The sequence below is a fragment of the Pipistrellus hanaki genome (assembly GCF_964339955.1).
Source record: "Pipistrellus hanaki genome assembly, chromosome: 4".
Taxonomy (NCBI): Eukaryota; Metazoa; Chordata; class Mammalia; order Chiroptera; family Vespertilionidae; genus Pipistrellus; species Pipistrellus hanaki.
Genome location: NC_140506.1, coordinates 28,037,501 through 28,063,945, shown reverse-complemented (window position 1 = coordinate 28,063,945; position 26,445 = coordinate 28,037,501). Strand labels below are relative to the sequence as shown.

The following is a 26,445-nucleotide window of genomic DNA, read 5'->3' as shown; positions in this document are numbered from 1 at the left end:
CCAGACCAAATGATTTTGTGGGCCTTATACGGGCCATGTACTGGAAGTTCCCCACCCCTGGTATACAGAATAAGTCTTTATTAAGAAAATATGATGCATCAGAATACACTATTTTTTGGCCGTAACCAGTAACAGAGTTTACTCTAATTCTTCTGAACTGAAAGACATATTTTAATTATGAATATTAGAAAGATTGCTTAATGAAAGTATCAATGTACAATTATCTGTTCCCTTAAAGCCAAACTGAATATAATACCAATAATGATGGCTGTAACTCCGATGAAAAAAACAATGATTTAATATGATTAAAAAAGCATTTTATCTAAAATTTAAAATTTAGATTTGTGTTTATGGTAAAACTTCTTTAAAAACTACAGATAAAAAGTTTTTAAAAAAACTACAGATACAGATTCTGCTCAGACAGAACTTATAACAAAGATAACTTTGTTTCTTAGGTCATCAAATTTTGGTGATGAAAATTAACATTTACCAAGGCCAACGACATGTTAGACACCATTATCATTCAACACCATGATCACAACTTGAGGAGATATGCTACTATTAGCTAATTTTATAGATGAGGAAACTGACTTTAAAAACTTTCTAAGTTTCATCCACTTAAGATTTAGAACTTAGATTTAAACCCTAGTCTATATGACTTCAAAGTCTATGCTCTTAAAACAAATTTAAAGATATTGACATTATTAAACTAAAAATATAAAGAACCTTTTAAGGGTTGTATTCAAGTTACTGGGGAAATTAATTAGAAAAAGACAAAACGGCATTTTAAACACCATTAGGATATTTATTTTGGCTTTAGTGGGAATGTTCTTTCAAAATTGTGTAAATTGTCACAATTTTATTAATAGGAACTGAGAGAGAAAAAAGGATTCCACATCTTGTCTAAGGACATCTAAGCAAATTAATACTTGTGTTAGAACACAGACGTTTCTAATTGATTAACTTAGAATGTATTCTTTAAAAAAAATTCAAAAGACAAGTCTTTACACTATTGTAAACATGATCATATAAAGATACCTGCTGTATTTGTATATAGTTAGAATATTTCTTCAAAAATAAACAATCATACCTTTGCAAAGAGCAAATTAAGCTGCTTCCCTGATCCGTGGTACCCGCCCTGGGAAAGGAACAGTTTAACCTGTTCTTGAACCTGCTCTTCATCTAAGTGCCAGCAGTTTTCATCGTCTATACTAGCACCTGCTGTTGGATCAGGAGCACCTAGAAATAAAAAGAAAAAATAACACATATGCTAGATAAAGACTGTGCTAAAAGGGCTCTGATAATAAACTTGAAAAGAATTAAGGTTATGTACTCTTTGCCTAAACACTTTTTAATCCAATCTCAAGTCAATTACACATACCAATTTATGACTTAAAATAAATACAAGAGGCATTCTTGTATTTCCTGCATTTCCCTAATTTATGCTAAGCCAAAACACAGATTACTTTAGAACTGAAATATTCACAGTTTTTAAGATCAGAGATTCTACCTTGAGTTTATAGGTTCTTTAAAGAATAAAAAAGTCACAAAAGTGTCTCATTGTAAATATGTGATGTTTATAAACCTCTACTGTGTAGGACATGTTAAGAAAATGTTTTTCAAAAACTTAGAAAAATATGAAACCAAGTAAATTCAGCACAGTATCTCTCTCTTTACTATATTAATTCAAGAAGCCTTCACCATTATCTGCTGCTGTATAAACTACATGCTGACAAAACTGAAGATTAAAAAGGGAAATCAAGCCACATGGGAACAGGCAGTGCAGCTGTTGTACTAAACCAGGTTGTAGTATCACCTTGCCAAACTGCATAAATATTTTATTGCTGAAGTACACACAAAAGGTAATAGCTATGTAATAAGCTCTGTGTAGACTACCTTAGAAATTTAAAATCACCCACTTATGTAGGTAGGTAAAAATTATGTTTCATTATTTATTAATAAAATAAAATAAAATGGTATTCAAGGCCTAAGATTTGTAAGTAATACAAAATAATTTAAATGTAAAAACATTTCATTAATAGTTTAAGGTTCGTCCCTTTAAAACAGGGGTCTTCAAACTACGGCCCGGGCCACATGCGGCCCGCAGAGGAGTCTGATCCGGCCCGCCAGGTTTTTTGGGCAGTGAGCGCAGCCGAGGTGTTACAGTAGGAATTAGTAGTTCATATAGTCCGGCCCTCCAGCTCTCTGAGGGACCGTGATCTGGCCCCCACTTTAAAAAGTTTGAGGACCCCTGCTTTAAAAGATACATTTGTAGGTACTGTTTCTTATTACTTTTATTTTCCTCTAGTGATCTAATGCAGATTCAACTGGCCAAGGAAATAATCGCTAAATCTGCCTAGAACCAGAATCCATTAGTACTGAGGAATAAGACAGTAGATCTGTAAACCACCCTGAGAAGGTATGCTTTCATTCATTTGTTCAGCCAGCATATATACGAGAGTCCTCTGCTAGATTTGGGAATGGAATGGTTTACAAAATATACAGAATTTACCATCTAGTTCAATGGCTTTCAAACTCTTTTTGACTAAGATCGTAGTAAGCAATACAATTTATATCATACCAATACACCTATGTATCTAGGTGCTTATGTGATCACATCTATCTATTAATCTGAAGTACAGTATGATGAAAAAATACCCTTACTATAAGTAAAGAGCTCTGGTATTTTCTATTCCAGTTCCTTTTTTTTTAAAGAGCTTGTCATAATTTTAAAGACTGATTTCATAATCCCTAATGGGTTGCAAACCACTATATAAGAAACACTTTTTAGTGTATGAGGTAAATATCATTCTAATAATCACACATACAGATATATAATAACTAGTTCCCTGGTGCACGAATTTGTGCACATTGAAAAGAAATTAGAAGGTGGCCAGCAGGACAGAACTGGGCAAGACAGGCAGACATGCCCTGGAGCCAACCTCCTGAGGTCCCTCCCTAGCAGGCAGCACCTGGGGCAGTGCGGGGTCCCTCTGCATTCCTGAGGGGGTCCCGGATTGCGAGAGGGCAGTTCTTGGGTGCCACCCCCCAGAAGTGGGCTTCCTCCTCTCTGGTTCCAGGTTTGTCACCCGAGAACCACCACTGCCAAGTCACCACAGCTCGGCAGCTCCTGCACTGAGCATCATGGTCTGCATGTGAGACTAAGAACTCCTGCAGAGGTCTCAGGTGGGTAGGGATGTCCATGCAACAACAAAGAGGCGGCCAAAGAAAAAAGCAATATAAGACAATCCTGGAAAAGAGAAGGGCCAGACCCTGAGAACCCTGGCAAGTGATCTCAGTTTTTCCCCCTTAGAGTAATGAATGGGAATTCATGACAAGGTTATCCAAACTGGAAGAATGGAATATTCTAGACATTAAAAGATGTTTTGTCTTTGATGTACATCAGTTTCAATATTTGTACCATGGAATATTAAGTAGCCATAATAATTAATGTGAAAATTCACTATGTACTACAATGGAAAGATATCCAGCATATACTGTTGATTGGGGGAAAATAACAAGATGAAGAAAACTATATATAGTGTATCATCTTTTTTTTTTTTTTAAAGTTTAAATTCTTTATGGTTTAAAATATTACATATGTCTCCCTTTTCTACCATTGACCTCTCCCCAGCAGTTCCCACCATCTTTTTAATAAATAATAAAATTTTAAAAACAGCTTGTGTGTTAGTATTTTCTTACATATGCATAAAATACCTTTAAAGAATGTTTAGGATGAGTAACGTAGCTTTATGAAGAGAGGAGGCTCTTCATTGAATACCTTTTCATATTTTTAAATTCTGGAACCACGTGAATATATTTATGTATCTAAAAAATATCTGAAGTGTGAATGATAAATTGGGAAGCAAAAATACATGTGAACAGTGAGGATGACATTTTGATGGTCTGTACAAAGGATGAAGTGGTTGCTTGAAAAACAGCAGTGAGAACAGAAATGGAGAACTAAATAGGACAATCAACAGGACTTGCTGAAGAAGTGGATATGAGGTATGGGAGATCAAGTGTTGAGAGACATATGGGTTTTTAGATTAAACAACTGAGCAAGATATTGAAAACCCACTGACACACAGATAATCGGAACAAGACCAGGTTTGGGAGTAGGAAGGGTAGTATTTAGGTCATGAGTTCACATTTGGACGTGGTGAATTTGAAGTTCCTTTGAAATAGCCAAGAGAGAGGACAGGATATCAACCAGGAGACACTGTGGTAAAGGCTGGGAAAGAGAATCAACAAGGATGGCAATGAGAATGTCTATTAAGAAGAGCAGGAGAGAGATTGCTCTTTTGGAAGGCAGAGAAAACTGTTCCAAATAGGTACTGGGTAGAAATTTAAGCCCCCAGAGAGCAAGGATTTTATCTGCCCTGCTCACTACTGCTTCCTAATACCTAGCCAGTATTTGTCACTGTCAGTCAATCAAGTATTGGGTAAAAGGGGAAAGAGGGAGGAAGAAAGGCATATATATGACTTCTATCAAAAAGGAACCACTGTTAGTGTCCTCAAACACATTATCTCATTACCTGTTTCTCTTCACAATGTCTGCCGGAGATGAGCATAGATTATGATCCCTGTTCTACAGAGGAGAAACAGGTTAGGAGCTGTTGTGACTTATCCTCAGTCACACTGCCAAATCCAGACTTATTCTCTCCTCTGGGGAAGAATATATCCCAGAATCTTAAAGTTTGAATCCATGAGGCATCAAGGCAAGGATTATGAACCATAAATTAAAGATAAATTTAAGGAACGACACTAGGATGCTTGTAGGCATCTGCTAGCAGGGTTCTCTTGTACAGAAGATTTAAGGATACAACAATGATGTGAATGATGTGAAGAGTTTACTGGGGCTACATCTGTATTCCACAGGGAATTCAGAGTCCCTAATCCAGATAACTGCCTAGATTCTAGGAAAAGACAGACACAGAGACAGGCAGACATGTCCATTTACCAGAAGATACTTCTCAAACTAAACTATAGTCTCATCTTTTATATCTTAGCTCTTCCCAATATCTTCCTAAAATCCTGGGATATCTGACATGACCCTCTCTATCCTCTTCTTAAACTCTTACAAGGTACTGATTATGCATACCTCACTGCTCCCTCAGATTTCTACCCTCAGAATGGTTATTTCCCCAATTTTTATGATTTTTAAGTTGTTTTCTAATGGAAACTGAAGGCACAGACCTACACGGAGGCCTGCCTCAGAAGGACAGGGATGGGGGCTGACTGTCCTGTAGGTGATGGAGTTGTACTACCCTTCACTGCTTGGGTCAGAGCTCTATGAAGCTTAGAGTTTCTGTTTGCCACAGAAATATCCAGATTTTTTAAGTAGATATTAATTTGGCTTGGAAAAAATCCTAGGCTGCTTCTTGGCTTGAAGTGGCAAATGGGTTAACACTCAGATACTCTCCCAAACTTTAGAATATACTCAATTCTTGTATTTTTCATACTAAGAAAGACAAGTACTAGGAATAATAATCAGGAATCACTTTTATTTGACTTGAATTACACAATGAATTTTTCATTAAAATCTAATAGGTTTTAAAACACTATCATATTTTTTAAATATATGACAGATTTATAATGCCTTTAATGAATCATTTAATTTATATGCATACATATTTTTATTCTTGTCCAGCTTAAAAGACATCTAACAGCAAACGTCTAAATACATGAAATTATATTTCTCAAGTCCTCAAGAAAATCAAGTTGTGGTTTTTATTGGGGGGCTGTAAACTAGTATTAGAATTAACATTTCTTTTCTTTTTTTCTTTTTTTCAGAAAGGAAGGGAGAAGGAGAGAGAGTTAGTAACATCAATGAGAGTGAATCATGAATCGGCGGCCTCCTGCATACCCCACACTGGGAATTAAGCCTACAAAGCCAGCATGTGCCCTGACCAGGAATCAAACCATGACCCTCCTGGTTCATAGGTCCACATTCAACAACTGAGCCATGCCTACCTGGCTAAAATTAATTTACTACTTGAGCAAATGAGGGAGGGAGGAGGCAACACAGAGGAAAAATGGCCCACAAACAAAATTTTACTGAAAAAGTCTCCACAGAAATTTAGAGGATATGTGTAGTTCCTAATCCTGGGTTAGAATTGATAAGTCTTCAGTTCTAGGCTCAGTTTAGAAAACCCGTGTCCTCTAGAAAATCGCTTTAGCTCCTTAGGTCTCTATTTCCTCAACCCTAAAATTTATAATGTAGGGATAAAAAATTAGCTAGATAATAAAAATTAGAAACCTCATGTGGCTCTGTAGAAAACATCCTCACCTAGCCATTACAACGCAAGCGAAGATAACTACCCCGTTTCCCCAAAAATAAGGCAGTGTCTTATATTAATTTTTGCTCCCAAAAGTGCGGTAGGTCTTATTTTCAGGGGATGTCTTATTTTTCCATGAAGAAGAATACATTACACATTTATTGTTAAATATAAATAAAGGAAATTTATTACCTGTATACGGTACGGTAGTATGGTAGTTGTCAACACAAACCAGACAAACTGTGAATCCTACAGTATCAAGAATTTACTCATTTATTCAATGACAATCATGTCATCATCTTCTGGAACATCATCATAACAATCCAATTCCTGAATTTCCTGGTGAATTTCTTGTGACTCCATTTCTTTCAGAATCAGTGGACCAAATCTCTCATGTTTAGCCTGGGGGGGGGGGGCGCGCTTATTTTCGGGGGGATGCCTTATATTTCACTCAGAAGGAAACATGTAAGTAAGTCATTTTCGGAGGATGTCTTATTTTCAGGGAAACATGGTAGTTGATAAACTTACTATAAATATAACTCAACATTTTAGGAGTAAGACATGTATAATATATATTATAGACCAGAAAATTAAAAGTCTATAATGATGATCCCCTTAAAATAGAAAATTCATTTATTAAACTTTAATCAAATCCTAATGTCTTGATTACATACATTAAGTGTTGCCTAAGCCTTGTATAAAATGCAGTTTTGCAAAATTTAGTTCTACTTGTTAATGACTGTCTGTTATCAAAGACAAATCTCCCAGCATTTAGTTTTGAAAAAGACATGCAGAGAGAAACATCATTTCATGTAAATATACATTTGCTCTTAGATATTCCCCCAGTTGGGCAGGAACCAGAATCTGTGTATGGAAATTAAATGGTCCATGTAAAGTGTTTTAAAACCTATCATATTTTTACTCTTATATATAATTATAAATGCTATAACTTTTTATAACTGTATAATTAATCTTTGTGAGCAGTTTATTACCAAAGCTTAATTCATCAAAGTTTCAAGCCTTCAGGGAAAGTGAAATTATCTGCTGAAGGAAGTGAAACTGTCTCTTATTTTCAACTGGGGAGTGTGAATCTGACTTACCCCCTACCTTGGTTATGTAATATCATTAGGAGGCTAGCAAAGAAGAAATTATAGACTTGAAGAACCACTGTCAAATTGTTGGCTTCCCCTATCTGCTACTTAATTTAGTTTGATTTATTCCAATATCAAAATTCTCTTTCCCCTTAGGTTCTCAAAATTAAGAGTATATGAAAATTCTTGAGGCACACTGTGAAAAATACCAACTCAGACCTACTGGATCGGAATCCTTGCCAGGATAAAAATAGGGGGTAAGAATGGGGGGACAATTTTATTTGGAGAGAATGTTAAATATGGTGGCACATTCTTTGTATTGAAAAGTATTCAGGGTCCTAAAGCATCTGAGGCCTCTCAGTGTAATAAATGAAGCACATTAGGGACATACTGAATGAGGTATCTGTCTCATGTCACTGGAATAGTTGGTCCTAAGCACTAGGAAACATCAAATCATTCGGCAAATTTTAAACTGAGATATTACGACATGTTCACAACTGGCTTATGCTATGTTTGGTATGTGACATTATCCATAGCTTTGGTTTCTAGTGGGGAACTTAATGCTTTCTCTTCTCTTACTTTGGCTGGGAAGCAAATTCAAAGAAGTGAACAGCTTTTAGTTTACATCTTCCTCTTAACTGTAACTTAACTGCTTTAGTAACTATTTTCCAAATAATGCTATAACTATTTACATGTATGTAGCAATGTTCAAATTAAATTGACAAGTTTAGTCTATATAGGCAGAATACAGGCAGCAGATGTCCACACTGCAGAGGTGATAGATTAAGCCTCTTTTGAGGGGTCTATAGAAAAATGACATTTCTTAAAATTGTAATGCCTGCTGTTAAAACTAGGAAACATAAAAGTCTATGGTTTGCAAAGGCACCAGTACTCTTAAAAGCTGAAGCAAAAATCCTGACATCAACCATGGGCACTAAGAAGGAGGCAAGGCAGCAAACTTCAGTGATTCAGACTCAAAAAAGGCTTTCTTTAGAGATGACAACAGCATCAAATAAATAAAAAATTCTACTGCCCTGATACAATGTGATATCCTCTCCAGAGGACAACCTGATTTCTTTATCATGGAGGCTAATGATGTAGGGAGCCCTGGCATATGCCAGGCTCTGCTCCCTAAACAAGCCACCTACCCTTCAGCTAAATGCCAAGGAAGGAAAGAAGTAGCACTGCAATCAGCATATATTATCTCAGGGAACTGAAATAGGCCTGTCAGGATTTACAGCTCCTCCTCTATTATTTTCCTCTCATCTGATTTTATTATTCATCTTTTATTACCATCTAATTTGCTTCACAAGTTCAATAATATTCATGTACAGAAATAATCATGTATTTTTATAGGGACAAAAGGCAATGAAGTATTTGTACATTCTCCAATGCTCATTTAAAAATGCAGAGTATAAACAGAGTGCATATTAGGTAAATCATGTTCCATTAGTTAATAAATGTATTAACAATTACTTGGTACACAAATATGAATATTTAAAAGAAATGTTCTTAGAAAGTACATAATCCAACTCTTCAAATTTATTAAAAGGTACCTACAATGTTTTCAATCTTCAAGAATGGATTATTCAGATTATTTTAAAAGATTGTTTTAAAAACTGGTTCATAAATATCTTCCTCAATTATAATATCTATCAGTGCCTATGAAGACTCATGTCAACTTACTCAATAATAGTGGTAAGAGCTACTTGTATTTACTCCTTTATCCTTCCTGACCTTATAAAATAGGCTCTCTTGAATGTCCATGTTTTACAAATAAGAAAATTGAGACCCGAAGAGATTTAGTTACTTATCCCCAGTATGTTGATTTAGGTTGTCTAACTTCTAACGTTCTAAATACTCTAAAGAGTCCTATAATGGGAGGTACAAAGAACCCATGTGTAAGCCAACATGGAGATTCGTAGGGTCAGTTAAAGGAGAGAGGAATGTTGAGGAAACTGATTGGAGCTGTTAGCAATCCTTTAAAATTATGAAAGTTGGGGCAATGTCAGAGATAACTACAGGGTGTATGAAAAGGCAAGATTTGGAGGTGAAAAGAAAAGAAGGAAGAATATTGGGCTATCTCTGCATTACCCTAACAAATTACTCTTGATATAATTCCTCCAAAGTAAGAGTTAAGTTCCAAGATTATTTCTCTTTTGGTAACCACATTTTTCATGTGAAGGAAAAAATATCACCTGATTGTATATTCCATCAATTAAAAAAACAACACACCCACATTTAAATCATTATGAAATCATCAAGTTTTAGTTAAAACTTAAGAGTAAAACCGGTAATTTTTAGAGCAAAAGTGGGCAATAAGGATAAAACTCAAAATGCATATATCACTTGGTCTAGCATTTCTACTGCTAAGAAATTTTTACTACTAATATTATTCAAAATTACACACCACACACACACACACACACACACACACACACACAGAGGATGGTCTCAGCAGCATTGCATACAGTCGGGAAAAAATGCAAACAACTTCAAAAACCATTAAGTAGGTTAATGGGTAAATATATCCATTCTATGGAATATTACACAAAATTTAAAACAGTAATAGACCTATGTATACTAACATAAAAAGATATTCACAATTTATTGAGAGAAAAAGCAAACTGCAGAAAAATGTTTTCTAAACTGTTTTCATAATACATACGTGTGTGCACAAAGAAAATTACCTCAAGAAATATAAACCACACTGTCAACAGTGGTTGCTTGGGGGAGCAGGGAGTTAGTGGAGACTAAGGGAAGAGGCTCTTGGGAGTGGGGAGCCAATGAGGACTTGTCTTTCCATGTTCACATACTTCTAAACTACCATACATTTTTCCAAGATACAGTCTTATTTTTAAAAACTTTAAGTTTCACAACATTGCACTTTGATATAACATATTTAACGCAACTTTACTCTCACCTACAGAATGTATTTGCTAATTATATTTACCAGTTGATAGGACCTTTGTTTTACCAATGTTCTACAATATAAAGTACATGCTTATAATAACTAAATTAACTCCCTAGGATACTTGCAAAAACTGGTTGCCAATAGCAATAGCAAGTCCAACTACAATGAGTAGGACCTTCCACAGGAAAACAAAAGGAAGAAAGATGTGACCTGAAACCTCCAAACAACTCCAACTTTCTCTCACTGTTAGATTTGGAACATGTCTGTAAGAAGAAATCTCTAAATTTATATTCAGAACAAAATGAAATGAAAAAACGAAGTTTTACTTTTTACTTAATAAAGTGCTAAGTGCCTATTACTTTTTAAAAATTTATTGATTGATTTTAAAGAGGGAGGAAGAAAGAAGGAGAGCAAGAAGGATAAGTAGTGATTTGTTGCACCACTTACTTATGCATTCATTGATTGATACTTGTATGTTCCCTGACCAGTGATTGAACCCACAACCTCAGCATATCAGAATGACACTCTAAGCAACTGAGCTACCCAGGCATGGCCCTATTACTTCTTAAGTATTGTCCTTAGAAAGGCTACCATGATACGCAGATCATAATTTTAACCCTGATGGAGCTTACAATCAAGTACACAAAAGCTACACATGAACATGGGACTGAGTAAGTTTGTTTTGGCTTGGTAATGTCTAGGGGAGCCTAAATAGATTATATATGTAACACATGGAGAGACAGAGACATTCCAGAGGCTAAATTTAGTGGGACAGTCAGGCATGAATAGAATTGATGGTGTTAGTTTAATAAGAACAACTCTCAAACAAATTGAAATATCTGATGTAAGAAAATTATACAAACAAAAGTGGGTAGAAGTACAAGAGGTACACCTTTGCAGTAAGATCGTAGGTGCCTCTTGGATTTCTGCAGAAATACTACTACCAAAGAATCACAGAATCAAAATGAAAGAGGTCATAGATGTCCGTGTGCCAGCCCTCATGGACATGTGAATACATCCTTTCTACATCTGGCTGACTGAGATGGTATATTTGGGGTTATCTCAGTGAGTAAGGGATGAGTCTAGCCTTCTTTTAGGATTCGTCAGGCCCTGGAAATAAACCCCCTTTGCCATTGTTCCAATGTCACAGCTTCCCCTCAGCCTGCCACTGTCTATTGTTGTCTGCCTGGTACACGCTACCCCATAAAAAGGTCGCTAAAAGAAGAGCACAAGAGAAAAATTAAAAGAGGAAATATGTGCCAGAAAGTCAGAGAAAAGCAAGCTGACTTCCAACTCATGTAATATCATCCATTCCCCCAACTGGTTTCTTCTCTCTTCTTAACTATGAGAAGCTTCTTACAGAAATCCCAACAGGAGGTAAACTTGGTTATATTATTAGTATTATTAGAGGCCTGATGCACAAAAATCTGTGCAAGAGTAGGCCTTCCTTTCCCTGCTACCGGCACTGCTTCCCTCTGGCACCCAGGAGTTGGGCTGCTTCCCACCTGCCCTAGACGTCTGGAATGATATCCAGAAGGACATCCTGTCTAATTAACATATTACCCTTTTATTATTATAGATTATTTGTTATTATACATGCATATGTTACATCATTAAAATTCTTACAAAATTGTTAGAGAAGATAATGAGCATTTCACATGAGAAAAAATTAGTCTTTATTCTCTCCTCTCTATACTAATAAAAGAGTAATATGCTAATTAGATCGGGAGACCTTCCAGACAAAGCCGGGGACTTGGCCAGCCTGCAAACCACTCTCAAACGGCCCTCAGCCCCTCATCCAGGCTGGCCACGCCCCCTAGCAAGACCTCCACCATTAAGGGAGCATGGCCAGCCTGCAAATGGCCATCAGCCCTTTACCCAGGCCAGCCTCACCCCCCAAAGGGACCCCCACCTTGACCCAGGACCCCCTTCAGGGCAGACCAGCTGGCCCCCACCCATGCACCAGGCCTCTATCTATACTAATAAAAGGGTAATAAGCTAATTAGACTCGGAGACTTTCCGGAGGTCCTTCCGAACAAAGCAGGGCCGAGGCAGAGGCAGTTAGGGATGATTAGGCCAAGAGGGGAGGGCAATTGGGGGTGACCAGGCCAGTGGGGGCCAGTTGGGGATGAGCAGGTGGCAGTGGGGAGTGATCAGGCTGGGGGGGGGAGGGCAGTTTGGGATGAGCAGGCGCGGGGGGGGGGGGGGTGTAGTTGGAGGTGTGATCAGGCCAGCAGGGGCAGGGGACAGATGGGGGCAAGCAGGGTGGCAGGGGAGGCAGTTGGGTGCGATCAGGCTCGCAGGTGGGGGGCAGTTGGGAGTGAGCAGGCAAGCAGGCAGAGTGGTTAGGGACAAACAGGCAGGCAGGCAAGCAGTTAGGAGCCAGCAGGTTGGATTGCAAGAGGGATGTCCAACTGCCAGTTTTGGCCTGCAGGGATCGGGCCTAAACTGGCAGTTGGATATCCCCCAAGGGGTCCCTCATTGGAGAGGGTGCAGGCCAGGCTGAGGGACACTCCCGTGCATGAACTCTCTGTACCAGGCCACTAGTAGAATTTATTTGCTAATTATATCAATTTGTTTGCTAATTATATCAACCACCCATTGATCATACCCTTTTTAGTTTCACCAATTGTCAATACCAGAAAAGGCTGAGTTGAAGTAACTAAGAAAGTGAGTAAGCACCTAGAAATCAGCAAATTTCCTAAATAAGTACTTAGCAAAGACACCAGCCTCTTTTCTAAGAGTATGGAAGCTGGAAAGTTTAATTAGAATATAAAGCCAAGAGTAAACAATTTTGTTTTTAAAAAAATACAAAACTGGCCCTAGCTGGTTTGGCTCAATGGATAGAGTGTCAGCCTACAGACTGAAGGGTCCTGGCATCGATTCTGGTCGAGGGCACATGCCCAGGTTGTGGGCTCGATCCCCACTGTGGGGTGTGCAGGAAGCAGCCACATCATCATTGAATCCTCCCTCATAATTGATGTTTCTATCTATCTTTCCTCCTTTCCTCTCTGAAATCAATAAAAAATATATTTTAAAAAATGCAAAACTGCCAAGATTTGGAAGTAGCCAATGTGTCTTCCTCCATTACTAGATGAGTAGATAAAATAGCTATGGTACATATACACACAATAAAATACTACTCTATTCAGCTGTAAAAGAAAAAAGATAAAGAACTCATGGACACAGGCAAAAGTGTGGTGACTGTGGGGGTGGGAGGAGATGGAGGAAGACATGGGATGATAAATGGTGATGGAAAAATATATATTTTAAAAAAAAACCACAAAACTGTAACTGGCAATCTCCCTGGAGGGCCATTAACATATACTATCTTACAGCCACTATTTAGCAGAGAGTGGTTAATTTTATAATATAATCAAAGTTACATGGAAATAACGAAATGTATAAAAGCATACAAACAAGAACTGAACTATTATGGTGACTAAATCTATATTCCAACTGACTTTCCTACCTGTGATTTTGGGATGGGTCACTAACTCATTGTCCTTGGTTTCTTCATCTAGAAGCTACTGCAGTTACAAATTCCCAATGTCTAGCTTACAAGAAAATTGTGAAGAGCAATGTACATGAAATAGGCTTAAAGAAGCTTTTAATTCCTCAGGATAAAATTATTTTAAAAATAAAATATCCAGCCTAACTGGTGTGGCTTAGTGGTTGAGTGTCAACCTATGAACCAGAAGGTCACGGTTTAATTCCCCATCAGAACACATGCCTGGGTTGCAGACTCGATCTCCAGCAGGGGTCATGCAGGAGGCAGCTGATCAATGATTTTCTCATCATTGATGTTTCTATCGCTCTTTCTCTCACACACTTTCAATTAAAAAATATATAAAATTTTTAAATATTCAAAATAATTAAAAGGAACTAATAGAATTTTGAGAGGCATTAGAAAAAGAAAAAATCTACCAAATTGTATTTACTTATAAATTATATGACTTTTTCTAAAATAAATTTGAATAAGTTAAACCTTGTCTATAAGATACTCTTCCCAATATTCACATTCTAGCCATCTTTCTTAAAGAAAAAATCAAATCACATGTTCAATATATAAAAGAAAACCTTTTAGAGATGTCTTATTCATGATAGCCATATCCTAATGTCTCTATAAACAAGTTGTAATATTTTTCGAAGAATAACTAATTTTCTTGCTTTGAGGAATTCTGTCACAAATTTTCTGCCTTGGAAAATAAATTTTTAAAGAAAACAGAAAAAAATATTCTGATCACGCACAAGTCAGTTTACTGATAATAGTTGACATGGGTAAATAAAATGGTTAAATTAAGTGTTTTCCACAACTAATATCTAGTATTTGATGAAATTTTACCAAATGTAAAAGTATAAAAGCCAATCATCAACAAATGAAAGATTTTTCTAAGCATAAAAGGTTATGTGTGTAGCTAGCAGAATGAACAAAACTGACTTGTTTTAAAATGCAAAACAAAACTTAGGCCTGGCCGATGTGGCTCAGTGGCTCAGTGGTTGAGTGTTGGCCTATGGTCATGGTTCAATTCTTGGACAGGGCACATGCCTAGGTTGTGGGCTCAACCCCTAATGGGGGGCACACAGGAGGCAGCTGATCAATGATTCTCTCTCATCAATGATGTTTCTATTTCTCTTTCTCTCTGAAAACAATAATAAATATATAAAGCACGTGTGCATGCACACACATGCATACACACATACTCTTACAATTCTCTTAGCTGTCTAATAAGAGCAATACAGATGACCTAACTCACATTTAATTAATTTTTATGAAGAATTGAACTTATAAACCAAAAAGAATCCAGAAGAAATCTATAGTATGAATATCTATACTCACCATGAACTTGGTTAATTTCTGAATTCTGGGATAGAATTTCATCTGCTAATTTCTGAGCAGTTGGCAAAACTTCTGTGTGGTGCACTGTGATCAAATACTGTACAAACTTTTGTAGTTGGTCTCTATTCATTTGAAAGAGAGTTTCTGAAATGGGAAGATGCAATTTGACCTGATCTGGCTTGCGAATGCGGTATAAAGACAGTGCCACAACATGGGCACAATAAAATATGTCCTTGTTTCCACAGCTGCAGGTCACTGAGGTAATCTTGCAACGATCAAAGCTGATGGCCACGTTGCAAACAGTTTCTGGCTCCGATTGTATTGCAGGTTCTGTTACTGTGCCGCTCAAGTGGAAACCTAAATGAAAGGAAGACAGGAGAGAATTTAGCTTCTGCCTTCAAATGCTATGAAATGTTCTAATTCTTTGAAATGTGTAGTACTTCATGGCAGCAAGAAAAAAACATGACAGCCTTTATTTCCAAGTAAAAACATTCAGGCCACTCAAACCCCATCCTATACCTACTCCCTCCCACATTTTAAAGGTAAAAAATAAATGGTATTCAAGAGACATCTGAAATATTTTACAGAGCCATATGAAAACACTTATCACATATACCACCTCCATTCCTTTAGGATAGGGGTGTCGAACTCAATCAGAGAAGGGACCAAAATCTAAAATCCAGCCTAAATCGCGGGCCGAATGGTTTACTGAACAGTCATAAACTGACAGCGGAGTGCAGTGATGACAGCGCGGTGCGGGCCACATTGCAAGGCCTGGCGGGCTGGATTTGGCCCGCGGGCCTTGTGTTTAACATATGTGCTTTAGGAAATAGATTACAGAACTAATAAGCCATCATTACTCTACTCTGAATCTGTGGTATACTGGATAAAAATTCCCTAGATCAATGGTGATTTCCTTTTTAACTTTTTAAAGTAGAGTAGGCCAGCTCTGGTTTCTTCTCAACAAACTCCTCCTTTCCCTCCATCTTTATTCCAGGTGGTCACTAGTCTCCTTCAGCCAACTCTGTAACTATGAGGAGGCTCCCTTTCACAGTGATCAGAAAAAAGGTTTTAATTAATAATCCTTTCTATAGCATGCATACATATCCCCCAATATAATAATATGAGTGTCTACTGATGGAACTGCAAAGCCCACCAAATCTCATGCATACCATACTAAGTAGTTAATAACGACTATTTCCTTTCACATTATAAAGTTAAAGCTGGTTATAGAAGTTGTTCAACGCTCATGCTTGAGCATGTGTGTGTGTGCGCGCGCGCACACACACACACACACACACACAAAATCACCAAGTGGCAAGGGGTCTTTAACTTAGAACCACACAGGAATCCTCCACAATCTCCCAGACCAACAGCCACATGGACACTGCTAATAATGGTCCAGAGATGAGACATTCACCCCACACAGGCAACAATCCCCCCTTGGAGAGCCCTAGCTACAGCTTGCATTCAACTAAAAACTGCCTTCCATCACCAATGTCACCTGTCAGTCCTGGCCTGTTTGGCCAAGGGACAATTCCTCCTCATGCCTCTTCCCTTACTGTGTTTGGAAGGTTAGCCTTTAGACCAGGGATAAACCTAAAGGAGATGGGATCTCTTTGAAAACTCCAGGACACATTACCTAAGGAATCAAGTGCCTGACAGAAACTTGAAGATACAAGATAAAGCCCTTGCTCACTCTCAGCCTTCCACTTGAATAAAATCCACCAAGCCCACACCATTTCTTTAGATTTCCCTTCATTCACAAAGATTCTTCACCATGTGGGAACTATGAGAAGCTGCAGAGTTGTATATGAGAATGATGGCCAGATGACAGCTAGAGTTCAATGTGGGGCATCTGAACCCCACTTATGATCTTCTTCAAGGAAGGGTAATTAAGCCAGAGAGTTAGAAGAAATCCTATTCAACTACAAGAAATCTTTCAAAGTAGTGTAATTTGACCTTATCATTCATATTCAGCAACACTTAGTGGAAAGAGAAAAGTACCATAATAATTCTTACCCAATTAATCAACTTAAAATGCATTTTCTAAAAAGAAGTTACTATTATTGCTTCACAATAAGAAATTTTGAGAATTGTAATATGATAGATAATCTTTTATTTTCTTCCAGAGATTATCCATTTTGGTTTCCTTCCAGAGTTTCAGAATGGGTATTCCAGTCTTTTTTATCTATTTTAGTCAGGAAGTTTTCTGGAAAACCACAATTAAAGGAAAGATACGAAGTAAATCCACTCTCTGTGAGTCCTAAATCATACCTGAGCATGCACAGAGAAGCAAGGCAAATATTCCTCTCAACAATCCCTAGAGGGCTGTAAGACATCTTTCCCTGACACCCTCCTCTCCACCCCAAACAGTCGTATCTCTTAGGTACTGGATGACTTGAAACATAATAATGTTCCTGAGCATGGATTCTGCCTTTCTGGAATTCTGATAAACCCTAGCGATCAGCTGGTTAGGCAAAATCTCCTTTGGCATAGTTAGCTGTTCTGTATAACAGAACAGAGGACACAAAAAGAGGCAATCTTCCAGTCTATGAAAAAACATGGAAAATTTTTTCTTTTCAAATAACTAAAACTGAAGAAATTATCTAAACCTTTTTTTTAAATAAATATATTTACTTGACTTTACAAAATATTATCTATTAAAGATAGATAATCCCATGAGAACAAACCTCATTGGACAGTCAAACTGTTTTAGCCTCATGTCACCACTGAGCCCAATAAAACATTAATATTCACATTATCAAGCTGCAAGAACTGAAGAAAAACAAAGCAGAAACACAGACACAGTACTATATAGGCCTTGGTGATAGAGAGACTTTGACTCAGTTCAGGCTCTGTCACATAAACGCTGAGTGTCTGGGCCCGCTATATAACATCTCAGTCTCTGGCTTTATTTGTTTGCAAAATGTGGCTAGAAAATACCTCCTAGGGTTATTTGGGGATTAAAATGAAATAACATATGTAAAGCACCTGGCACATAGTAAAAGTGCTCATTAAATTTTATTTCCCTTTCCTTCCCTTCCCAGCTGGAGCAGTAGGGGAGGGGTACTGGATACATTCCCTTCATCCATAACACTTTTATTTTTCTATGCTACTTGAATTGGGGAGGGGGGGGTCCTCACTCATGATGTGTCTTAGAAAACAAACTTGGCTGAGAATGTTTGAGGTGAGTAGGGCAACACTAGAAGGATAATTGCTTTGACAACAAAACCAAAACACTTCAGTCAGCTATACCTATGCTCAATGCAGCCCTCTGTCCCCATTTTTCTTATTAAGTTCTGCCAACACACAAATATAGCTCATTTTATCAGTTACTTTCATACAGATAAAATGTGAGATTTTTTTTTCTTTTTTAAGTAATCAAAATGTTGTCCAGGGATACCCAGAGATCTCTGAAACCCTTTCAGGGTGTCCACAAGATCAAACTTTTTTTCATAATTATATCTAGACATTACTGACCTTTAAACTCTTTCTCATAAGTGTACATTTAGTAAGCAAAAGGACTGTGAGGTCCTCAATAATTAAGAGTGATATCAGAAAGATAAAGAACTACTTATAATGCACTGCTAAGAAAGGAAAGAATTAACTTCTTTTAGCCAAATCATTTTTGATCTTACAGGTCAGTAGTTAATAAGACTCAGCAGAGAAACACTTAAGGGGCAAATTTCTCATGCATGAGCACATACTCAAATCATCTACATTAATTTCACATTAATTAGAATTAATTAAGGTTTCTGGAAAGCAAATATTTATTTATTCACTGATATTCTAAAATAAGCTTTCTTTGAGAGCTTACTAGTTTTTCAATATCTAAGGTTAGATTTTAGTTGCATTTTAAAGGAGACCCACATCAGACTGGAAAGACAACTGTTTCAAGATACACAATTTTGTGCTTATATCTGTATGTGCTCAGTTAACTGAAAAATTGTTTCAAACTCAAACCATTATTTTAAGCTAAAATAATCTGGTAGACATAAATATACACTGAAAACTACTGCTTTCAAGGCACATTCTTTTCAGAAAAATATGCAGCCTGTGCATGAAGCGCTCTAGTAACATATTCTTTGTTGAAAAGGAATTTAACAGAAGTACTGGTGTAGTACCTACACAAATACATCTTTTGCCCTTTTCCTAAATAAAAAGAACCCCAGGGAAATTAAAGGCAGAAACCAAGTAATGTAATGTTATGGCTGAAAGGGTGGCAAGGGTTATGAGAGAGGTTTTTTGTATTTTTTTAAGCTATGTCTTAACAATGCAAAAGTGTTAACATTTAACACTCTCATAACAAAGTATATTCACTGGTTAACTAAACCCACTTCACCGACTAAATGTATGGTAACCAATACCTGATTATGTGTCCTTGGTGAATAGGTGAATTAATCATTGGCCCCCTCAAAACCTAACTTTTATCTTTCCTAACTCTGAGAACTATAGCACACAAAATCCAACTCACCATGTTGCAACCATCCATTTAAAAAAAAATGTTTTAATTAAAATTGTGCTTAATTTCCAGATCAGCAGTACTGACGCTTTAAGGGCCCAAGATGGAGGCAATAAACTCAACTCAAAAACCAACTTATCTAAAATATGATATTCCTTCTCAACTACATAATTTTCTCAAAGGGAAATCCTAAATTAAAGAGACTGCTTCCTGTGAGCTGGTTAATTAAATCCTCTAGCCCTAATTTCTAATACTAAGCTTAAACAGCTTATAGAAAGACATTAGGAGATTTTGCTGGCAATCACTAGTGAAGTGGTTTCCATCTTTCAGAAAATTATTTTTTAAAAGAAAAGCTTTAAGACTACCTTTAAAATGCCTGCTTGGACTCCTACACTTCATTAATATTTGAGAGAAAGACAATGGCAAATTAATGCAAAGACCAGACTGTAAACCACAGCACACATATAAACAACATAAAAATTTATGAAGCATGCACTAGATGGGTCTAACCAAGAGTTCCCAGTGGCATTCAGTTCAGTATCGGTTTTGTTCTCATTAATGCAGATTCTTGCACCATTTCATACAAAGATCCATATGATAAGAGTTACTGTTAGATCTGAATGGCATTTTATAGTTATATTTAAAACTAGAGGCTCAATGCACAAAATTAGTGCAAGGGCCTTGGCCCATGACACTGCCTCCGGGAGCCTCCGCCACCTCTGCCTAGGCCCCCACCTGCTGCTGCCTGCTCCCACTGCGACTTTGTCTGGAATGAAAGACATCCTGTCTACTTTGCATATTACAGTTTTATTATTACAGATTATTTCTAAAAAGACACTTATTCACTAATTTAGCTACCTGCAACGTGCAACTACCGTGTTTCCCCGAAAATAAGACATCCTCCGAAAATAAGACCTAGCGCGTGGAAAGATAAGACATCCCCTGAAAATAAGACCTAGCGCAACTTTGGGAGAAAAAATTAATATAAGACACTCTTATTTTCGGGGAAACAGGGTAGAAGGAGCATTAGGATGTGTTAGATTTTGTTTTTAATCACATCATCCCATTTCATCCAAATGTTAAAGTACTAAGGGTTCCCCACCACCACTATTACCATTAAGTAATTTTTCAGAACTGAGGCAAACAACCATAGCCCAGACTGAGATTCTGGGTGGATAGACAGAGGTAATAAATAAATAAGTTTGGTAGACTAATTTGAGTTACTTTAACAACTGTAAAGCCACAAGGTGCTTGGGAATTTAAATTATTTGTCCCAATCTGTTAAATTCCACTTAATGCCACTTTCTCTGATGCCAACATTTTCTAATACAAGCAAAGGAGCTCCAGCCTTCTGCCCTTTCTAAAGGGCCAGATCTACCAGATTCCTTTGATGTCAGAATACCCCAATGCTGCCCCTTCAGTTCAGGGCTCCCTCTCTCCTGCCCCCAAAAGTGGCTTTTCACCTGGGTCTCCAACTTCTGAATTGCAGATTAAGTTTACTATAGTCCTGTGGTGCCCAAACACTATCTTAGCAGCTCTAAACACCTTTGTCTTACTTCCCAGGGCCTGGGTCTAAACAGGAGAAACTGAAAATCCCTTTACCAGTTTATTTCCTGTGTTGTTACTTACTGCATAACAACCTTCAAAAATGCTTTGCTGTTTGCTTTAGGAGTAGAGGTGAGGGAGAAACTCTGGAGACTAATTTTGTTTGCCAAGAGGTAAAGAGAAAAGTGTGCTCAGGCTGGGGAAGGGAGCATGCAGGCCTCAGAAGTCAAATTCCACCACCCACACCCTAGAGCTCCAGCCTGACCCCTCAACCCCAACAGGAGCACCAGATTTTGGCCCTAGCTGATTCCTATTGCCTTATCTCATTCCCAAGCTCTAACAGACTTAATTCTGCAAAGTGGGCTTCACCCTCCCCTTTTTACAGGAATTCTGAGAGTGGTAGAACTCACTTGGGATTAAGCGACCTGGTAGAAACATGGGTTTTCTAAAATCCAAATGATAAACTTATACAAACAAATATTTCCATATCAATACATAAGTGATTTAAAAGAATGAGGCAAATTAAAGATCCAGACACTTGGGTAAACATTGCTAAATTACAGGACCCTTGGAGGTAGAGTACCATCTTTCATCTCTGCAACCCAAGGATCCAGCACAGCCCTTGCTTGGAATTATAGGCCAGGCTCTTGTAGCTGTGTCAAATGGAGGAACTCATGGGTTCTTCCAAGCAATGCCACTCTACAATGTAGAAGTCACAAATGACTAAATGCTTTGGCTCCAAGCCCAGGATACTTTAACTTAACTAAAGACTATTTCTAAGAGTCCACTCCTCTTTTATGGGTTAACTTAGAAGCAGAGATCCATGACACCATACGAAACAGCAGAGGTCTCTGGCATCATTGTCACAAAGGACTGTCCTGAAGGAAACACTCAAGAAGCATGTTAGATAAAAGAATGTATGCTATGTGGAACATATAGACTAGTGCTTCTCAAACTGGAATATGCATCAGGATCACCTGGGGGATTGTTATAACACATTGCTGGGCCCCCATGCCATCATCCCAAATAATGCTGCTGCTGCAGGTCCAGGGACTACTGACCTAGATGATTAGAATTATAGCCTAAACAAGTCTAGTCAGAATGTACTCATTTAAACATCGTAAACAGAATAGTAAAAAATATGTAACTTGTGATATAAAGAATGTATACAATTTCTAGCTTATTATGTAACCTAAATGCTTCCCATTCCAAGTCTGAGCATTAAGAAATAAATGTTAAACTGGTCTGAGCATTAAGAAATAAATAAAATTTTATAATAACAAAAATGTATTTCTATAAAGTAAAACCTTTATTAAAAATCTAAATTAAAATATAAAAATTTAAAAATGATTAATCAGAGTATTTTTTCATAAGTACATGGTGATAAAAGAAAAGCAGACAGGTCATCTGTTCAAAATATGGAAGAAACTTACTTAGTAAGGCATTTTCACCCTTATATTGGAGCAGTGTAATTATAGGTGACTTTTTATTTGCTTTGTTTTGGTTTGTGTGTAGGAAGTGTTTTTTCTAAAATTTCTACCATGAACACAAATTGCTTGACAAAAAAAAAATTGCTTAAAAAAAAGTGCTTTTGCTAAAATTTTAGAAGTGCTCAAAGTGTTCCTGAGTAAAGAATTTGTCACATAAATTATGTCCAGCACATGTTCTGGGAGTCTGGTAATGATCACATCCCAAATGCTAACAATGACAGTCATCAATGTGGCCATCACACTACTGACTGGACCAACCTATTCAGGGAAAAGGACACTTCCAGACACTCCTTAACCACAGATGCTCAGTCCTTCTTGTGGCTCAGCCACATTCCAGAGAAAAGGATTAAGTAGAGCACTCAAGGTAAGACAAGGCAGAGAGAGGCTGGGCAACTTGTTCTCCTTTTAGTCATTAATATCTATTTCCTATTTCTTCTACTCTTCTCAGGTATTTTTTTTTTAAATATATATTTTATTGATCTCCCACAGAGAGGAAGAGAGAGAGAGACAGAGTAAGAAACATCAATGAGAGACAATCATCGATCAGCTGCCTCCTGCACACTCCCCACTGGGAATGTGCCCGCAACCAATTACATGCCCTTGGCCAGAATCAAACCCGGGGCCCCCCCAGTCCGCAGGCCGACGCTCTATCCACTGAGCCAAACCGGTTTCAGCTCTTCTCAGGTATTAAATAAAGAGAATAGGGAGAGAAACATTTATATGAGAGAAAAATGGATCAGTTCCCTCCCCAACCCATGCCCGGAAACCAAACCCACAACCTAGGCTTGTGCCCTATGGGGAATCGAACCCATGATCCTTCAGCATGTAGGAAGGATCCAACCAACTGAGCCACACCAGCCAGAACTCTTTAAGATCCACACCAGCCAGAACTTGATGAGAACTCTTTAAGATCCTAGCAACTCTCAAATATGCTATACAGTATTATTAACCACAGTCATCATGCTATGCATTATATCCCCATTACTCATTTATTTTATATGTTTGTACCCCTTCATTCATTTCACCAACCTCAAATCCCCACTTCTGGCAATCACTAATCTATTCTCTGTATCTATGAGGTTGGATTCTATGTTTGATTTTTAAATAACATATAAGTTCTAAAAGTAAAATTATACAATATTTGTCTTTCTCTGACTGATTATTTAACTTAACATGATGCCTTCAAAGTCCATCCATATTGTTGCAAATGGAAAGATTACATTTTTATGGCTAATATTCCATTGTGCTCACACACTCACACCCACACACATTTTCTTTATCCATTCATCTATTGAACAACTCTTAGGTAGTTTCCATATCTTGGCAATTGTAAATAATGGTACAATGAACATGGGAGTACATGTATCTTCTCAAGTTAAAGCTTTCATTGTCTTTGGATAAACACCCAGAAGTTAATGAAGTCCGATATTACACTGAGAAATCTACTTTCATCCATTTAAAAGGAAAGAAACTTTCCCATATCTCTATTGCCATCCTGGGATAAAGCATTTCCTTCCACAAAAAAAACAAGAATTTTGTGTATGCTGAGAAAAATAATAAGAAGAAACCCACTTAAACTGTCATTCCAAAATTCTGAATACATACTCTTGTCTCCCTTACAATCCACCAAAATTAACTCAGTACTCTGATTAAAATGTCTTAGATTTTGAAGAATTTTATTGAATCTTATTTTTCAAAAGCTACAAGTTATTCAAAATTAAACATCAGGATTTTTTCTTTTTAGAGTAACTGCCACAGGTTAGTTATCACACTTGGATATAAAAAACAATTTTTTAAAAAAGTGAAAGTACTTGTACTTAAATGTTTTCATTATCTCCATGGTGGATGATAATAAAAATAGTTTTTTCTAAATACAAAACACTAAAGTGGCTGAGGCTCAATAACCACACCTAAAAACAGTATTCCCAAGAGAAAAGATTGACTCAGATCCATCATATGACAAGAATGAGCTATAGGATATCAAAAGTATGTTTACAAAGTGCTCACTTTGGTCAGCATAAAACTATTTTTTAATTTAATGCACCCTAAGTTTACTATATACTTACTCAATGAGAAATACTTAAATCCACAGGAAAATAATCATTTACTTAATGATTCTTTCTAGTCAAGTTCTTAATTTGAGAGAAAATATCCCCAAACATCCAGAGGGTATAAAAGTAGCCAAGGTAAAGCTTAAAGATCACATTTCCTTTAGGGAGATGGGGGATTTACTGCAATGTAAAACTTAGTTTTTAAAAACTATAAAATTAAGGTCATTGGGGAAATAAAAAGAAAATAAAAAACTTATTGAAAGTTTTATTACTTCCTACAGGTCTCTTAAACAATGTACTTAATAGGATTATAATTTAGAGCACAGTTTGTATATTTAAAAAAGAAAACTAATAATCTAGTTATTCTGTCTATCTAAATTACTGACATTTGTACCCTGACTTCCTGAATCTAAGTAAAACATTCCTGCCACAATGCTGATCTCCTAGTCAGGCTTTCTGAAAGGACTAAGGAAGCTCAAGTTCCTCCAGCTGAACAGGAGCCAAGACATGTAGCACTGCCTCTTCTGTGCAGTTGTAAGCAGTTAACACTCAGGATAAATCACTCCAAAATCAATCTTTATTGATCAGAAGGACAACTATACTAGCCAGATGGTTAGTCTTCAGGAGTCAGGACATACTTTTAAGGTAACAGGAACTTTAAACTGTAGTCCCTGGAAACAGACTTCTTGGAACCACATTATCTTTAAATAAATAAACCTCAACTGAATGAAGCAAAATTTCAGATAGCCCCAAGAAATACAATGACTACTTAAGTGTTCCCAAAATGACCAATGGCAAATGTTTCTGGGCTCCACCTCCCTACCCTCATTTCTCCCCTGAGTGCAGACTTATCCCTGCCCTAAGCTTCACCTTCATGAATCATTAGTTCATGGAGTAAGGGTAGTATATTTGCTTTGTATACTATTTACTACTTTGAAGTCCTATAAATACTTAGTAACAACAATAATCAACTGATTATGCAGGTCAAGCATTCATAGTTCAAAGAAGTATAACCATTAAAGCACCAAGAAGTGATAAAATTTCTAACAGTGGCTTGTAACTGCCAGAGGACTTTATTAACCCACTTTAGAAAAAAGAAGTTAAGGTGGCAATTAGGTAGAATTCATACTTTTAGCAGCCCTTATTTAGTGTAACAATTTTAAAAAAAAAAATCACACAAACGAGAAATCATTTAAAGCAAGAGTAAATCCCCACTTAATCTACCCCTTCCCCTTCCTGGAGGAATCGGAAGGCTAATGGGTCCAAATCAAACCACCTATACAGCCAACCATTTTTACTGCCTTCAGCAATACCCATTTCATATATGGAACAAAGAATTTGAACAAATCACCATTCTTTCGCCCACACTTCCCTGCTACTAACAGACTGCCAGAGGGAAAAGTGAGTAGAAAAGATAATCCAGGAATCGGGGCACAAAGAAAGGAGGGAAAAGAAGGGGCTGAGGATGTTAGAAGGCAAGAGGCTTCTGGGTGGTTACTAGGTTCAGAGTTTCTAAGAAGCAGTAGGAGTATATCAACTTGGAACACATGTTCCTAAAAGAAAACCGTTCTTTCATTGCACTGAAGTATTTAGCAGAGTCAGTCCAAACTGTTCAGCACCCCAGGCCATTACTGTGTGCTTTTCTAGTTATGCTGGCAGTGAGGTGACAGACTATTCATACTTTCAGTCAACTTCCTTTTTAGTTACTGCCTGAATCACACCTGGAGATCAATCAGGGAGCAGGTGTTTCACTGAGACTGCCCTCCCA

The 26,445-nt window shown here is 37.3% G+C and overlaps 1 protein-coding gene across 1 annotated transcript in view; it reads right to left on the bottom strand.

The window, feature by feature from the left end:
* ZSWIM6 (zinc finger SWIM-type containing 6) overlaps positions 1-26,445 on the bottom strand; it is a 164,237-nt gene that overhangs the window by 47,132 nt on the left and 90,660 nt on the right. Inside the window, exons 2-3 of the mRNA XM_084880590.1 lie at positions 15,127-15,483; positions 1,091-1,239 (exon numbers count right to left, since the gene is read on the bottom strand). Of these exons, the coding sequence (XP_084736716.1) occupies positions 1,091-1,239; positions 15,127-15,483 (506 nt within the window). The remainder of the gene's footprint in view (positions 1-1,090; positions 1,240-15,126; positions 15,484-26,445) is intronic.